The following is a 19,164-nucleotide window of genomic DNA, read 5'->3' as shown; positions in this document are numbered from 1 at the left end:
CCATAAATAACAATGAAAACAACAAAAATTGATTTTTGGATTACAAATAAATTTCATTGAGCAGGCACATTTGCCAACACAGAATCTGGGAATAATGAGACTCAAGTGTATGGTCCTCTGTGCTTTTCTTGGTACTTTACTCTCCTGGATTTCCAACTACCTCATTGGCCACTTCTCAGCTTTCTTTACTGGCTCTTTGCCTTCATCTTAAACTCTACCATGTTTGGAGAGTCCCTGAGCTCAGTCCTTTGTCCTCTTTTTTATCTATACTTTATTCTGTGTCCCTGTGGATGATCTCAGCCAATACTTTGTTTTAATTGCCACCTATAAGCTGGTGACTTTCAAATTTCCATCTCCAGCCTATACCCCTCTCCAGCACTTCAGTCTCTCATTTTCAACTTCTTACTTGATAACCACTTTGATGTTTAATATGCATGTCAGACTTATGTCTAAATCAAAACACTTGATATCTCCTGCAAATCTGTCCCTGTCTCAGTCTCCCACATCTGTAAATGGCACCCCATTCACTTAGTTGCTGAAAACAAAATCTAAGGAGTTATCCTTACTTTCTTCCCTTCCTGCATTCCTCACATCCATTACATTAGCAATTCTTGTTTGTTGTTGTATTTCCAAAATATATCTAGAATCTGTCTACTTCTTGGCAATCAGCTTCTACCATCTACATCCAAGCCTCCATCCTTCTCACCTTGACCACTGCAATAACCTCCTAAGTAAACTGTCTGTTTTGCTTTGTTGTAACCTCCATCCATTCTCCACAGAGGACCCAGACTAATATTTTTAAAAGTTGAATAGATAAGAACATTCTATGCTTAAATGGTCTTATGTTTCTCTTGGAAGAAAACCTGTACAACGCACCATAGCTAAGAGCCCTATGATATGCCAAATTCTCCAGTCTCATAATTTCATAACTCTTTGGACTTCTTTTCTTCTGGGAACATGCTAAGCTCTTTCCTGCCTCTGACCTTACTACTTGCTGTTCTCTGTCCCTGGAATGCTCTTCTTCTTGCGTTTTTATGGCTGGCTCCATTTCTTCTTTTGGATCCCAGCCATAATATCATTTCCTCAAAGAAATTTTTCTTAATCACTCTTTTTATCTTCACAGGCTCTCCCAACTCATCTTTACCCACCAGTTATTCCATGACTTATCACCCTGTTTACTTTCCACATAAAACAACCTAAAATTCTTTTTCTTTGTGTGTTGTCTGTCTCCTTACACAGGAATGTAAACTCTTCATGAATAGGGACTTCTTATCTTGCTCTTGACTGTATTTATTTCTAGAACTTCATACTAGTGGGCACCCAGTATAGGTTTATTAAATGATTACATTTCTTTTTCTTTTTAACTGAAGTAACATTGGTTTATAACGTTATATAAGTTTCATTATAATTATAAGGAAACATTATAATTCAACTTCTGTATATACTACAGCATACTCACCACCAAAAGTTTAGCTTCCATTCGTCACCACACAGTTGACCCCCTTCACCCATTTCACCCTCTTCCCATTCCTTTCCCCTCTGGTAATCACTACTCTGTTCTCTGTATCTATATGTTAGTTTTTTGTTTTGCTTTGTTTGTTCATTTATTTTGCTTTTTAAAAATATTCCATATATGAGTGAAATCATGCAGTATTTGTCTATCCTCATCTGACTTATTTCACTTAGCATAATATCCTCAAGGTCCATCCATGTTGCTGCAGATGGAAAGATTTTTTTCTTTTTTATGGCTGAGTAGTATTCCACTGTGTGTGTGTGTGTGTGTGTGTGTGTGTGTGTGTGTGTGTGTGTATACCACATCTTCTTTAGCCATTCATCCATTGGTGGGCACTTAGATTGTTTTTATATCTTGGCTTTATATGTTTTTGGATGTAAATAATGCTGTAATGAATGTAGAGGTGCATATATCTTTTCAAATTAGTGGTTTTGACTTCTTCAGATAAATACCCAGATTGGAATAGCTGGATCATATGATAGTTCTATTCTTAATTTTTTGAGGAATCTCCATACTGTTTTCCGTAGTAGTTTCACCAATTTAAATTCCCACCAGCAGTGCACAAGGGTTCCCTTTTCTCCACATCCTCGCCAACACTTGTTATTTCTTGTCTTTGTATAATAGCCATTCTGATGGAAGTGAGGTGATATCTCATTGTGGGTTTTTTTTGTTGTTTTTTATTTTTTTGCGGTACGCGGGCTTCTCACTGTTGTGGCCTCTCCCGTTGCGGAGCACAGTCTCTGGATGCTCAGGCTCAGTGGCCATGGCTCACGGGTCCAGCCACTCCGCGGCATGTGGGATCTTCCCAGACCGGGGCATGAACCCGTGTCCCTTGCATCGGCAGGCAGACTCTCAATCACTGCGCCACCAGGGAAGCCCTCATTGTGGTTTTGATTTACATTTCCCTGATGATTAGTGATGTTGAACATCTTTTCATGTGTCTCTTGGCCATCTGTATGCATTCTCTGGAAAAATGTCTACTGAGATCCTCTGCCTATTTTTTAGTTGGGTTGTTTGTTTTTTTCTTGTTGATTTTTATGAATTCTTTATATATTTTGGATGTTAACCCTTTATCGGATATATGACTTGCAGATATCTTCCTCCGTTCAGTAGGTCATCTTTTCATTTTGTTGATAATTTCCTTTGTTGTGCAAAACTTTTTAGTTTGGTGTAGTCCCATTTGTTTATTTGAAAGGTTGTCTGATTCTAAGAATTTATCCATTTCTTCTAGGTTGTCCAATTTGTTGGCAAATAGCTGTTCATTATATTCTCTTATAATCCTTTGTATTTCTGTGGTATCTTGTGATTTCTCCTCTTTTGTTTCTGATTTTGTTTATCTGAGCCTTCTCTTTTTTCTTAGTGAGTCTAGCTAAAGGTCTGTCCATTTCGTTTATCTTTTCAAAGAACCAGCTCTTAGTTTCATTGATCTTTTCCATTGTCTTTTTAGTCTTTATTTCATTTATTTCTGCTCTGATTTTTATTATTTCTTTCCTTCTACAGACTTTGGGCTTCATTTGTTTTCTTTTTCTAGTTCCTTTAGGTGTTAAGCTAGATTGTTTATTTAAGATTTTTCTTGTTTATAGGCCTACTTCCCCTTAGTACCCCTTAGTATCGCATTTGCTGCATTCCATAGGTTTTGTTATGAAATGACTACATTTCTTATCTGGTCTCCTACTGGTAGCTATTTAGAATGTTTTCAATTTTATGTATTATAATTAATGCTATAATGAACAGTCATTTAGATTAATCTTTGTACATATTTCCTTAGGGTAAATTCCTTAAGTTGAATTTTGGATTTTAAGTATATGTATTTGAAGAGTTTTATAAAATGCTTTTGACTACTATCATTTCTTTACCCTCCTTTTCCACATACAGCTATCATAATTACATCAATGTAACATTTTCAAATGAAAGTATTAAAAATATGGACAGAAGCTGTAAGTAGCGAATATGTTTTGAAATGCTAATCTTTGCTAATAGTATAAGAGAGACATACTCTAAACGTCTTACAAGAGTAACCTAGATTCCTACATCAGCATACTTCAGTCTTTCTCATGGTGGTTTATTTTTAGTTATCTTATAGGCTTTAGCCCAAATACTCTTAATCAAATATTATGACAGATTTCATTTTTTTGGTAACAAGGGAAAAAAGTTGTGCTTCAGTCTCACTAAAATTTACAATAATGTTTTTTTCAGGTTGATCCTGTATTATGTTGGAATAGGAGTTACTGCCTTGGTTTTTGGCTACATACAGATTTCCTTTGGGGTTATGACTGCAGCTTGACAGACCAAGAGAATTCAAAAACAGTTTTTTCATTCAATTTTGTCTCAGGACACCAGCTGGTTTGACAGTTGTGGCATCGGTGAACTTAATACTCGCATGACTGAGTAAGAGGATGGATATGCATTTTATCGACTTTGTTCTCATATATGATGTATAAATGACTTAACTGCATTTATTTTCTTGTTTCAGTGACATCAACAAAATCAATGATGGTATTGGAGACAAGATTGCTCTGTTGTTTCAAAACATGTCTACCTTTTCTGTTGGCCTGGCGATTGGTTTGGTGAAGGGCTGGAAACTCACCCTGGTGACTCTGTCCACATCACCTCTTATAATTGCTTCAGCAGCCATGTTTTCTAGGGTAGGCAAGATGACTAATGTAGTGTTAACTGGAAGCAGGAATGTGAACTAGATATTTTACTGAGTTTGTATAAAAAAGAAGGCATTTCTATGTTTTTTTCCTGTGTCCCAAAATAGGAAGGAATATTAACTACCTTTCTATCTTCAAGTTATTTGGCTACAGTGAGGTTTGGTTTTAATACCTTACTAACATTTCAAAACATTCCACTTCATTTAGAACCTAATGCCGTTTCAAATAATAGCATGGATAAAGCTTTATGCTGTTATACATTGAATGCTGGGAAAACCTTGTGTTGTCTAAATTCCCAGATAAATGTGTTTCAATTCATTTCACTAGAACAGAATGAGACAATCCTAAAACAGTAAACACCTGAGCTATTATGTGACTATTTTATGTCAGCCATTTCAAGTTTATATTTTTATAAAGCTCTGAATTAACATTTAAAATGTCTGCTAATGTATATTTTTATGTAGTATGTAAATCTGTTTCAATTTTTTAAAACAAACTTTGTATTTACATTTAAATTATATTTTTAGCACTGTTATACTGTATTAATCTTAATCTCTTTACAAGATATTAATCTATTTACAGCCTGGTTTTGAAACCAATGCTCTTTGTGCAAGGCAAAATATATATATATCTGCCAATATAGTTCTACCAATGTGTATACCCATTTCCTAGATTGGAGGCACAGTGTATTCTTAAGAGATGGAGTTTTGTTTTGTTTTGGGGTTTTTTTGGAGTTAAAAAATTTTGAAAGCCAGTTGTTCTTTATGGAAGTCAAAGCCATAAAATTCGCTGAGTTTATTTGCTAGCAACATACAAATTCAACCAAACAAGAATTTTCAGCAACAAAAATATTCTGTGTTTGAATAATTCCTTCACAATAGACTTGGGTGTATAGACAGCAGATCTTTATTTAGTGTGACTTCTAGTGTTGACCTTGTAACCCTTGTCAAAATCTTCATCCCCAGCTTATTTGAAATGAGGACCCCTCAGTAGGAAGATTACCCACAATATGTTACTGAAATCATAGACTTAACTGCCCAAGAAGTGAAGTGGACAATGAGATTTAAAAGGACAGCAGTGGGGAAACTAAAGTCTGCTATTGTTGTTAACTAATTGCAAGTAGGAAGCAAGTAAAGTCAAAATTATCTAAATGACTAAAGAAGCCAGGCTGGATGGTTTCTAGCATCCTTCAGTTCAATTTAATTGGGCAAACACATATTGAATACTGGCTATGTACAAGGTTTTGTGCTATGTGCAGCTTCCCCTCCAGTGATAGCTGTCTTTATTAAGTGAAATCAGTAAATAATGAGTATTACTCAGTTTATACTACCTTCTGCTTTAACAAACATCTGTGCATGTCTTACATAAAATTAGTTCCAATTATGTGGAATGTATTTTGAAAATGGATAGATTTGTTATATGAGCAAGCTGTAGTTACAGACTCACAACTCTGAAAACAATTTCCTTTCTTCCTTTCATTGAATTCTTATGCTAATTACTAAATTAAATCCTTTACCAATTAAAGGAATAGTAAGTGGGGTGTATAATAAAGAAAAAGGCACATTCTGTATTAAAATTTTTGATAAATCTGGTAAACCTGACTAATATCACCAAGAATGATAGTCTCCTCTCTCTCTCTCTCCCTCTCTCTCTCTCTCTCTCTCTCTCTCTCTCTCTCTCTCTCTCTCTCTCTAAAATCTCACATTTTACTAGTGGCGATACAGCGTTTACTAGGCAGGCTGCATTATATAGTATTAGTTTCAGGAGTCATATTCCTCTTCGTGCCACAACTCTGTGACTCATACTCTCTGGAAGTCTTGTTTTTTACATAATAACAAATCAAATCAAGTCACATCAGGCACACCGATTTCCAGGGTGCACATAAGAACTGTGGCCCTAATATCCTTCTCCAAATCAAATTTTTCCAAATTGTATTAATATAGATACTCATTTTCTAAGCTTTTAAAAGCACAGAGAAAAAACAATGAAGCTCTATTAGAAGGAAAAATAGAGATTTAGACTCTAGGTTACGTTAAGCTAAGCTTGTTCACTGCAGTGAGGCTTTAAAAAGTCAATACCTGTGACCATTGGTTTCTTCATTTGCAAACTGATGGGGTTAGAATAAGTGATAAGTACCTTTTCAATAGTAAAATTTTGTTATTCTAGATTCTACCTGAATTGAATTCTCTGTACCTTGTTACTACCCCAGGTTATTCTTTTTTTTTTTTTTTTTTCTGATAATCAATCACACTTTAATTTTTTACTGGGGTATAATTTACAATGTTGTGTTAGTTTCAGGTGTAAAGCAACATGAATCTGTTATACATATACATATATCCACTCTTTTTTAGCTTCTTTTCCCATATAGGCCATTACAGAGTATTGAGTAGTGTTCCCTGTGCTATACAGCAGGTCCTCATTAGTTATCTATTTTATATAAAGTAGTGTGTATGTGTCATTCCCAATCTTCCAATTTATCCCTCCCTTCCCCTTCCTCCTTGGTAACCATAAGTTTATATTTTGTCTGTAACTCTACTTCTGTTTTGTAGATAAGTTCATTTGTTGCCTTTTTTTAGATTCCACATATATGTGATATCATATGATATTTGTCCATCCCAGGTTATTCTTTGGTTAACTGTGGTCTTTGTTTATTACAGATAGTTATCTCATTGTCCAGTAAGGAATTAAATGCTTATTCCAAAGCTGGGGCTGTAGCAGAAGTCTTGTCACCACTCTGAACAGTCATAGCCTTTGGGGCCCAGGAAAAAGAAATTCAAAGGTCTGTTCCTTTAATTATGATAATATCTGCTTGGTTTTATTTTCCCCCAAGGCTATTATATTGTGTTTTGTCTTTTTAAGATATACTCAGAATCTAAAAGATGCAAAGAATGTTGGCATGAAAAAAGCTATAGCTTTGAAACTCTCTCTTGGTGCTGTGTACTTCTTTATGAATGGAACCTACGGACTTGCTTTTTGGTATGGAACCTCCTTGATTCTTAGTGGAGAACCTGATTATACCATCGGAACTCTCCTTGCTGTAAGTCTTATTTGAGAACAAAGGTAACTGGCCTGGATAATATTTTCTTACCTAGAATTTATTAAAAATTTCTCTCTGAATGACTGAATGTTTGAAGATGAGTGTTTTTAATAAACAAATATTTGTTTCCTTCAAATGATTTGTATACACCTTTAAATTATAGTTATACATTGGCAGGATTTACTCATCCTGCATGCTTAGTGTCTTCTAAAAGCATGATGTTTTTAAAAGAATCATAATTGAATTCTCCACTGGGAGATAGAGTTGTCTTAATCCAGAAGTCAAAAAGACCAGCCTCTAGTGACACTGCTTCCTTTCCATCTTGCTGAGATACGAGAGCGCTCTACATTCACCTTGCTAAATGTTTTCTTCTGGAAATATTCTGTAGATTGGAATCTCCTGCTCTCCCTCTGTCCTTTCAGCATACAATAATGTTAAAAACAGACTATACACAGCTCTGTCCAACATCAATTTAGAGTTTTTTAAACTCTTAATGGTTATACGTTAAATTGTAATTTTTTCAGTTATGCTCCCAAGTTTCAATCATAAACAGATCCGCTCAGGATTAAGAACCATTTGTCTTGCTGAAATGAATTGATCTGGTCTGTATACTTTAGTTCTCATTTGGCCTTCCCATTGTATGTAGATTTCTTTTCTGTCAACTAAAGTCATCTTTTGAACTTGAGACTTTGATTTTTAAGTCTTTAAGCTATTCATTTATTTCTGATAAATGAAACTTGAGCATGAGGAATTTTTAGCACATTTTTCCTCCTCAATTTATGTGTGACTGTAGGTGTATGACTTGCTAAGCTTTAGCTTCCTCATCTATAAGACAGGGAAAATAGCACTTAGCTGTGGGGTTCTTTGCTTATTTGACTTTTGGCAGAGATGTGTCTGTCTGAAAATGAGCAGGTGTCCACTAATATATGAATTCAGAAAAGTTTGGGAAAAAATAGTACAGCATCTCTAAGACAGTGAAATCTATAATGTCCTTTTCTTTAAAGTTAAGGAGTTAACCAGCATGCAGGGAAGTACAGCTCACCTCCTTACCCACCCAGGTTCATGTATGTTCAGCACTCCTCAGTAAGCAGATTTTTTTGCTCAGCTTCCCAACAGGTAATAACGACAAGATTAGGGGACAATTAGAAGTCGTTCAACATTAGGAAAAGGCCAACTGCACTTGGATTAACTAATATTTCCTTTTTTGGCAGCATCTTCCATTCTTTCCTACCTAATTTCTCTAATATACCTCTGAGTCTCAACCAAGTATACACTTCATTCTGTTGTCCCTCTTATATAACTGTGAAGGATAAATATTATTTTTTGTTCCTTTAGGTTTTTATTAGTGTAATCCATAGTAGTTATTGCATTGGAGCAGCAACCCCTAGCTTTGAAACCTTCACTATAGCCAGAGGAGCCACCTTTAATATTTTCCACATTATTGATAAGGTAAGACTCCTAACTGCCTTGAAAGATAACTATCATTACTGCAAGAAGGAAACCAAAAAACAGGCACTTTCATTTCACTTAAAAAGATGGGCAAAATCCATGTTGCCCAGTTGGCTATGGAAAGACAGATTATTTTAACTCTTCAACAAGGAGATTGTGTTTTATTGAAACCTTCATATCTAACTCAATGCACTTCTAAAGCAGAAAGGAGAACACTGTAAAAGAAAACCCATCTTTAAACTACTTTTAGGATATAGAGAGTGTCAGCCTAGTTTCTCTAAGATTTATAATGTCCTCTTTGTTTTTCCAAGAAAACTGCTATAGATAAGTTTTCAACAACAGGCTATAAATTGGAATGCATAGAAGGAAATGTGGAATTTAAAAATGTTTCTTTCAGTTATCCATCAAGACCATCTATCAAAGTAAGTAAAATTTAATTATGGAAATGTACAGTTTTCTAATATTACCTTCCACTGGCTAGGATCTCCTCATATGAGATTGTTTAGGATCACTTTGACCAAGATTTGGCTACTTTGTTTAGAGACTAGAGGGGAGAGAGAGAGAGACAGAGAGAGACAGAGAAAGAGAGGGAGGGAGGAAGAGAGAGAGGAAGGAAAGAAGGAAGGATAGATTCGTAATGGACAAATAACTCTAGAAGAGCTAGTTACATTTTGCAGCCTCCTCTCTATATTGAACTGACTAAAGCATTTTTGACTTCCTGGAATTCCTTCACTCTGGATTTGGGAGCACAGCAAAAATGTCTTGGATTGATGTTGCCACCTACTGGTGGTCCCTGGATGTTTTCCCACTCAGCATAGATAACTCATTTGAACTTTCTAAAGTTTCTAACCTGGGGGAATTGTGCATATATTGTGTCTTTCCATTATCCCTTTCCTAGGACTTTTACTACACCAGCATTTTTGCCTCAGTTTCTTTCTCTCTCACTTTTACACAGGCACACACACACTCAGCATAAAGTGCATCCTTCTCCCTCTATCATTCAGCCTTTGACAAATTCAAATTTGAAATTTCAAATTTCAAAATTAAAAATGTGTCTGTCTCTTCTATTGTCTTCATCCTTTCATCTTATTAGTGTATTTATCTAAAAAGGTAGTTACTGTTAAAGATTGCAAAGAGTACTTCCTAATAAAACACCTGCTTTATAGAAAAAGGATGACATGATTTTAAGTGAAATTGGTAAAATTACTGACGCCATCAACCTTCAATGTCTTTTAAAGTGTCCAAATATCTCCTGCATAATTTGCATCAAAAAAATATATACCTACTCCTACTTCCTTATTTTTCTCTAAGTCTTTGATTGAAATTCTTTTTTTCAAAGCTCTATTTTTTAAAATTTTTGTTACTTAATTACCATTATTGGAATAGTGTTGTCTTCTATCATTTTTCTTAACATAAATAGAGCATTTTAATTCCATTTTGCTACTACATTTGGGTTGGCTTCCTGAAGACTTAAGCACGATTCTGTCGTTACATTGTATGGGTTTTAAACAAGTATTTTTTAAATGAACATTTAAAACATAGGCTTTTTTGTTAAATTGAAAAATAAATAATTACCCCCCCCAAAAGTCCACCCACTTTAAATAAACAAAACACAGATTCTTCCAAAGAAAGAACAGATGCGAATTCTAGAGTAAAAGTGCAGGTGGGAGAGGAGGTACTCTCACTGGGGGTCCCTGATTTGTCACCTCCTTTAGAGAATTTTTCTTTGCTTGGCCCTTTGAAGGTTTTACATTTGGTTTGTTTACAGAGTCTCTTTCTTTACAAATGAGGAGATCAAAGTGAAAGAATCCAAGGGGATATTCCCATGTTTTGGGAAAATGTAAGCAAAGATAGGTGAGAGTTTCTCAACAGGATTACTTTGTCATTTTGGGAAGGTAATTTTTTGTGAGGTTTCTCTCATATTGCAGGTCCCTGGGACACTAAATGCTGGTAACAACCCTCAGTTATTGAGAAAATTGTAAAAGTACTCCCCCTAAGTTGAAATGTCCCTGTGAGATCCACCGCTAGAAAAAGAGGCTTTCTAGTGGTGAAATCCTATTCGTAGGAGTCGCTAAGAAGTCTGCCCATTGTTTTAGTTTGGAGTCTGTTTTGCAACGTTACATATATTCTAAGAAAGAACTTCCTTAAATAGCTCACAGGGATATCTGGCAAGATTTCATTCAATTGTTGCAAGTTAGAAGATATAACTTTCACTAACTTGGTAGTCATGAAATTCACATAAATTATTTTGGTTGAAAATATGAAAAAACGGTTCCTATGGCTAGTTAATCATCTTTAAGTACTCAATTTAGATCTCCTCTTTATATAGAGAGATGATTAGCATTTTTCTCCAAATTTTTGTAGGTTATTATACACATACATTGAAACAAACGTAATAAGATCTAAGTTTGTTTTTAAGTGCCAGAGAATTTTTTCCTGTTTATAATTATACATTACATTTCTGAAGATCGGTAAATCATATTCTTATCCTAGTTTTATGGAATTTTTTCCCCATACTTTCCAATAGATTCTGAAAGGTCTGAATCTCAGAATTAAGTCTGGAGAGACAGTAGCCTTGGTTGGCCTCAACGGCAGTGGGAAGAGTACAGCAGTCCAACTTTTGCAGAGGTTATATGATCCTGATGACGACTTTGTAAGTGCACCTAGCAAGATCACACGCAGTCCACACGACGAGATTTGTAAATTCCACCTATTACAGAGAGTTTACAGCTGTGTCAACTTTTAATTTTTAACAGTGGAACTGGGAGATAAACCATATTGTTTTCTTTCCTGCATATTCATTCATTCAACAAATATTTATTGAGCACCTACAAAGTGCCAGACGTTCTTCTAGGTGGAATACATTGGTGGGAATACATTGGCGAACAAAGCATAAAAACCTCTCTTCCCTCATCAAGTTTACATTCTAACAAGTAGAGACAGACAATAAATAAAATAAGTAAATTATATAATATGTTAGAAGATAATAAATGCTATAGAGAAAAATAAAGTAGTAATTTGTAGTACGCAGAACTTATCAATAATTTCAGTTTTTCAAAACATCCCAAAAGAATAATATCTGTAGAAAATATACTGTCTCATTTCTTTCTGTCATCCATATGTTGCACTTAACTTTCTCACCCTTGTAAACAGCATAGAGAACAAGACTATGATAGTCACAGAAGCATAATTCTTAATGCTTCTATTCAGTTTTTCAACTGTTATTTTTAAAAGAAAATCTACTCTTCTAAAACTTAAATTTGATTTCTTAAGTCTTCATTTGGAGTTTACTAGACTCATGTATCCATGCTAATATTGAATAAATAAATTACTGGATTAGCATTCCTTACATAAAGCAGTTGCATAGAATTTCCATGCCCAGACAGAATACCAGTTGGTGTGAAATACCAGAGTTATAATTATCAAACCTTGGCTTCTGTCATTGGAATATGTTGGGATAATAGGTAATGGTACTATCTATGGAGAAGACAATGTTCATTTAATATTATTTATAGCAGTGAATAGAATGCACTTTTACCTTTTGCAGAGGAGTGGGCTGTTGAAGGGAAGGAAGGATGTTTCCTAGAAAAAAAGTGCAAAGGTCACATCAGTCTTAAAATAACAAAACTGCAGTTTTTTACATGTGTTTATATGATAATATTTGTGGCTCCTAGAGTATATATATCCTCATAATACCTAATTTGTGGATCGTAGAGTAAAGATATTCAGGTAGTTTGGCCAAATTTTAAGTCATTTTTTTTAGGTTTTATTAATTCCCAACTACCAGAAAAAGTCTATTGGCATTATACATGCTATAAATATTTTATCAAAATATAGTCATTGTTTCCTGAAATATCCTGCTTCTCAGCTTATGTTCTGCAGTAGTAAAAAGGACTCTAACCCAATGCAATGAAAGGCATCACAACGTGATCCATTCCTTTGGATTCACAGATCACGGTGGATGGTAACGACATCAGAACTTTAAATGTGCAGCATTATCGAGAACATTGTGGAGTGGTCAGGCAAGAGCCTGTTTTGTTTGGGACCACCATTAACAACAATATTAGATATGGACGAGATGGCGTGACTGATGAAGACATTGAGAAAGCAGCAAAGGAAGCAAATGCTTATGATTTTATAATGGAGTTCCCCATGGTAAGTACACTATGTAGCCTATATCCTTAGCTTAAGTGTAAAGCACTGAAATATTCCAAAATAAGTTCAATAACAATAACATCTACAGAGTAGGGGGAGTGTGATTCATTTTTGCATTGTCCTAGGTGACACATCTGAAAATGAGAGAGCGTGGTAACAACCAAAAGAAGAAATACATCCTTGAAAGGTCCAATTTTTAATCTGTTTAGTTCTTACTGGTTCTCACTGCAAATGGAAAAGAAAAAAATAAGGGATATGTTAAAATATAACAAAGAAATATGAAACAAAATCATCAGTGCAAGCTGAGGGAATCATGTATCTGCAAAAATGTTGGTTTGCAACGCCATCTTGTGGCTAAGTGTGGGAATGTCACACACAGTGCTTAGATCGGTTCTGTGATAAGGCAAAGGAAAAATACCATTGACTTTAGAAGTACATGGAGCTAATATTGGACAAGACGTGAAATGATAGTTGGAAAGAGAAACAGTAAACTATAATTTTGGGTATTAGGACATATAGGATCCTAATGGCTATTTAAAATTGATAGAGAGCTCTAAAAATATTTCTGTTTCTCAAAGTATTTGTTCATCAGCATCCTCTGAAATTGTTGTGGGGAGAACCTCGTGAAATATGAAAGGATGAGATTTGAAATTAAAAACACAAATAAAGGGCTTCCCTGGTGGTGCAGTGGTTGAGAGTCCACCTGCCGATGCAGGGGACACGGGTTCGTGCCCCGGTCCGGGAAGATCCCACATGCCGCCGAGTGGCTGGGCCCGAGCCATGGTCGCTGGGCCTGCGTGTCCGGAGCCTGTGCTCCACAACAGGAGAGGCCACAACAGTGAGAGGCCCGTGTACCGCAAAAAAAAAAAAAAAAAAACACAAATAAAATTCCAACATCCCAGAAGGCAACCATAGCAAAAAAAGTTTGTTTTAATGGATATATTTTACAAACTACACTCCATAGGTCATAATAATTTCGTTCTCTTTTGTTTATTTCATAAAAACTTATGTTTGCCATTCATTACCACCTATCCCCATTATTTAGGGTCATAATTAGGACAGAAAACATTAAAGGCTTGAGGTCATTCTTTGCCGTGTGGTTTGGGAAAACAAAGACTTCCTTTCTTTGACCTTTTGACACTTTCAGTGACTTCCTTTCCTCAAAACACCAACGATCTTCAGTTTTCCACCTGGAATTAGAAAGTTTTCTGGTGCCTCTTAAGTCATTCCCTATAAGTTATGACTTGCTTTTACTAAAAGTCCAATATTTACACAAAGATGTCACTTGCTATAAATCTAATAGCAAATCCTAAAGATATAATCCAAAGAACAAATTAAAGATGCTGGGTTATTATGATAGAAACTAAATTCCACAGCCATGGTTAACCAGGGAAATAAGAATAAGCATAATAATAAATAAAAGTTACAGAAGTGGTTAATTCGTATAGGTGAAAATTTAGGGAAGGCTATACTCAGAAATAAATACCATTACTCCTTCTATGATATACACATATTTTTGAATTAATATATTAGGATTAACTGATACTTGCTAGCCTTTTCCCATAAACAGCCATAAAACTGGCCAAAATATATGAGACATAGGACAGTTGTTTCCAAGCACTGGATAAGAGGTATCACAAAACTGTGATTCCTGAGAGAAAGGAAACTCATTAAGAAAGTCCATGAATTTTCAGCATGCTTCCCGGGAACAAATTTCTGACCATATCTCTGTAAAATGGAAACCAGAGAGAACATGGCAGTCCCACAGAGCTAAAAGGCAGAGATAGAATTTCAGGGCAGCTTAAGCAACTGGAGAGGCAAAATGAGAGAGCTGTGGACATGAGGTAGGGGGCAGAAGTCCATGTAGACATCCCTTGGGAATCCTTCTCTGAGGATAAGATTAGCCGTGGCTTACCACAGAGCAGCTGCTACAAAGCCGAGAGTACAGCCGAGATAGTAGAAGTCGAGCAGTATAGTGGAGATGTTGAAAACACAACCCAGCCATAGTGGAGAGGTCACATTAACACCATTTTTAATACCTCAGGCATATAGCTGAGACACCAAAAAAAGTCACACCTTAGGGGTAAAGACCACACCTTAGAGTAAGGCTGACTCTAGACCTGCTCTAACAAATCCTAAAATCAAGCCATGACAAGATCCCTAAAGGAGATAGAACTTGGATGTTGGGTCCTGCCAAGTTTTGAGACTTTCTATAGATTAACCCCAACAAAGCATAAAACCAAGATTACATAGTTCAAGATGATCAAGCAATATTTGAATTGCCTATGAGGATAAAAATCAACATTTTCTTAAGAAAACAGAATTCAGAGTCTCTTCAACATTCATGCACAGAATTCAGTACATATTCTACAATACCTAGATGTGCAAAGAAACAGGAAACTATGATCCATAGGCAAAAAAAACAACAAATGTTTATGCACTTAAGAAAAACTTCAAAATGCAAGAAGAAAAACTGGTACATCTGAAAGGAGAAAGAGACAAATCCACATTTTTAGCTGAAGGCTTTAGTACTTGATAGAACAAGCAGGCAAAAAATCACTAAGGATATAGATAACCTGAACAATACTATCAACCAACTAGATCTAACTGATATTTATAGAACACTCCACCCAATAACAGCAGAAAAATTTCTCTCAAGTGCACATGGACTGTTCACTGAGCTAAACAATATTCTTTTTTTTTTAACATCTTTATTGGAGTATAATTGCTTTACAATGGTGTGTTAGTTTCTGCTTCATAACAAACTGAATCAAGTGTATATATACATATATCCCCATATCTCCTCCCTCTTGAGTCTCCTTCCCACCCGTCTAGGTGGACACAAAGCACGGAGCTGATCTCCCTGTGCTATGTGGCTGCTTCCCACTAGCTATCGATTTTACCATTGGAAGAAAAAACTTATAATTTCAAAGGACACATGTAAAGTATGTCCTTGGGCCATAACAGAATTAAAATGTAGAAATCGATAACAGAAATATATCTGGAAAATCCACAAATATTTGAAAATTAAAGAACCTACTTCTACATAACCTATGGCTCAAAGAGGAAGTTTCAAGGAAAATTAAAAACTATTTTGAAGTAAATGAAAATGCAAGATATCAGTATTTGTGGAATACAGTTGATCCTTGAACAACATGAGTTTGAACTGTATGTGTTCACTTATACATGGATTCCTTTTTCAATAAATACATACTGTAGTACTACACGACCCACAGCTGGTTGAATTCAAGGATGTGGACACAGAAGACCGACTGTAAAGTTATACTTGGTTTTTAACTGCACGGGTGTTGGTGCCCCTAACACCTACATTGTTCAAGTGTCAACGTACAGTTAAAGCACTGCTTTAAGAGAAACTTACAGCATTATGTGCTTACTTTAGAAAAGAAAAAGATCTAAAATCTGTAAACTAAGTTTCCACCTTGAGAAACTAGAGTAAGAAGAGCAAACCCAAAGCAAGTACAAGGGAAATAATAAAGACTAGAGCAGAAATCAGTGAAATCAAAACCAGAAAAACATTAGAAACAGTCATTGAAACCAAAAGCTGTTTCCTTAAAAGATCAATAAAATCAGTAAAACTGTAGGAAGCCTGATGAAGAAACAAAAAAGAGAAGAGAAATTACCAATATCGGGGATCAAAGAAGGTACATCACTATTAATCCCAAAGACATTAAAAGGTTAATACAGGAACACTATGAACAAAAATATGCCTATAAATTTGCTAACTTAGATGAAGTTCTTTTCCTTGAAAGACACAAACTACCAAGACTCACTCAAAGAGAAGTAGATAGATAACTTCAGTAAGACCTATAACTGAAAAAAATAAACTAGATCTCTAAATAGTAGCAACAACTACCAATAAAATTAAAAGTGGCATTCACAATAGCAACAAAAAATATAAAGTAGAATAATGAAAGATCTGTAAATCTTCTATGTAAAAAAGGTAGAACATTGCTGAGAGAAATTAAATACCTAAATAGAGAGGAGCTTCAAGATGCCAGAAGAGTAAAACATGGAGAGCACCTTCCTCTCCACAAATACATCACAAATACATCTATATGTGGAACAGCTCCTACAGAACACCTACTGAATGTTGGCAGAAGACCTCAGACTTCCCAAAAGGCAAGAAACTCCCCAAATACCTAGGTAGGGCAAAAGAAAAAAGAAAAAACAGACAATAGGGACAGGACCTGCACGAGTGGGAGGGAGCTGAGAAGGAGGAAAGGTTTCCACACACTAGGAAGCCCCTTCATGGGCGGAGACTCTGGGTGGCGGAGGGGGGAAGCTTCGGAGCCTCAGAGGAGAGCACAGCAACAGGGGTGCGGAGAGCAAAGCGGAAAGATTCCCGCACAGAGGACCAGTGCTGACCAGCACTCACCAGCCTGAGAGGCTTGTCTGCTCACCCGCAGGGGCGGGCGGGGGCTGGGAGCTGGAGCTCGGGCTTCGGTCAGATCCCAGGGAGAGGACTGGTGGCGTGAACACAGCCTGAAGGGGCTAGTGCAACACGGCTAGCCGGAGGGAGTCTGGGAGAAAGTCTGAAGCTGCCGAAGAGGCAAGAGATTTGTTCTTGCCTCTTCGTTTACTAGTGAGCGAGGGGAGGGGATTCAGAGCGCCGCTTAAAGGAGCTCCAGAGACGGGCGCGAGCCGCAGCTATCAGCGTAGACCCCAGAGACGTGCATCAGACGCTACGGCTGCTGCTGCCGCCACCGAGAAGCCTATGTGCGAGCACAGGTCACTATCCACACCTCCCCTCCCGGGAGCCTGTGCAGCCCGCCACCGCCATGGTCCCGGGATCCAGGGACAACTTCCCCGAGAGAACACACGGCGCGCCTCAGGCTGGTGCAACGTCACGCCGGCCTCTTCGGCCGCAGGCTCGCCCCACCTCCATGCCCCTCCCTTCCCCCCCCCCCCAGCCTGAATGAGCCAGAGTCGCGGAATCAGCTGCTTCTTTAATCCAGTCCTGTCTGAGCCGGAACAGACACCCTCGGGCGACCTATACTCAGAGGTGTGGCCAAATCCAAAGCTGAGCCCCAGGAGCTGTGTGAACAAAGAAGAGAAAGGGAAATCTCTCCCAGCAGCCTCAGGAGCAGCAGATTAAATCTCCACAATCAACTTGATGTACCCTGCATCTGTGGAATACCTGAAGAGACAACGAATCATCACAAATTGAGGAGGTGGACTTTGGGAGCAAAGATATTCTTTTTTTCCCCCTTTTTCTCCTTTTGTGAGTGTGTATGTGTATGCTTCTGTGTGTGATTTTGTCTGTACAGCTTTGCCTTTACCATTGGTCCTAGGGTTCTGTCTGTCCGTTCTTTGGGGTTTTTTTTACTTTTTAAAATGTTTTTCTTAATAATTATTTTTTCTGTTTTACTTTAATAACTTTATTGTACTTTATTTTATTTTATCTTCTTCTTTCTATTTTTTCTCCCTTTTATTCTGAGCTGTGTGGATGAAAGGCTCTTGGTGCTCCAGCCAGGCATCAGGGCTCTGCCTCTGAGGTGGGAGAGCCAAGTTCAGGACACTGGTCCACAAGAGACCTCCCAGCTCCAATTAATATCAAGTGGCAAAAATCTCACAGAGATCTCCATCTCAACGCCAAGACTCAGCTTCACTCAACGACCAGCAAGCTACAGTGCAGGACACCCTATGTGAAACAACTAGCAAGACAGGAACACACCCCATCCATTAGTAGAGAGGCTGCCTAAAATTATAAGGCCACAGACACCCCAAAACACACCACCAGACGTGGACCTGTCTACCAGAAAGACAAGATCCAGCCTCATCCACCAGAACACAGGCACTAGTCCCCTTCACCAGGAAGCCTACACAGCCCACTGAACCAACCTTAGCCACTGGGGACAGACACCAAAAACAACAGGAACTATGAACCTGCAGCCTGTGAAAGGAGACCCCAAACACAGTAAGTTAAGCAAAATGAGAAGACAGAAAAACCCACCACAGTTGAAGGAGCAAGGCAAAGACCCACCAGACCTAACAAATGAAGAGGAAATAGGCAGTCTACCTGAAAAAGAATTCAGAATAATGATAGTAAAGATGATCCAAAATCTTGGAAATCGAATAGAGAAAATACAAGAAACGTTTAACAAGGACCTAGAAGAACCAAAGAGCAAACAAACAATGATGAACAAGACAATAAATGAAATTAAAAATTCTCTAGAAGGGATTAATAGCAGAATAACTGAGGCAGAAGAACGGATAAGTGACCTGGAAGATAAAATAGTGGAAATAACTACTGCAGAGCAGAATAAAGAGAAAAGAATGAAAAGAACTGAGGACAGTCTCAGAGACCTCTGGGACAACATTAAATGCACCAACAC

At 37.0% G+C, this 19,164-nt stretch overlaps 1 protein-coding gene across 1 annotated transcript in view; it reads left to right on the top strand.

Moving 5' to 3' along the window:
• The window catches only part of ABCB5 (ATP binding cassette subfamily B member 5), a 137,268-nt gene that overhangs the window by 35,140 nt on the left and 82,964 nt on the right, over positions 1-19,164 (top strand). The window contains 8 exon segments of the mRNA XM_029233047.1: positions 3,710-3,901; positions 3,987-4,158; positions 6,825-6,946; positions 7,027-7,204; positions 8,540-8,653; positions 8,965-9,075; positions 11,181-11,306; positions 12,605-12,808. Coding sequence (XP_029088880.1) covers positions 3,710-3,901; positions 3,987-4,158; positions 6,825-6,946; positions 7,027-7,204; positions 8,540-8,653; positions 8,965-9,075; positions 11,181-11,306; positions 12,605-12,808 — 1,219 coding nt within the window.

The sequence above is a fragment of the Monodon monoceros genome, unplaced genomic scaffold, assembly GCF_005190385.1.
Source record: "Monodon monoceros isolate NGI ecotype Baffin Bay Population unplaced genomic scaffold, NGI_Narwhal_1 Super_Scaffold_2, whole genome shotgun sequence".
Classification (NCBI taxonomy): domain Eukaryota; kingdom Metazoa; phylum Chordata; class Mammalia; order Artiodactyla; family Monodontidae; genus Monodon; species Monodon monoceros.
The sequence above is the reverse complement of the archived record's forward strand: the minus strand, read 5'-3'. Positions and strand labels throughout refer to the sequence as shown.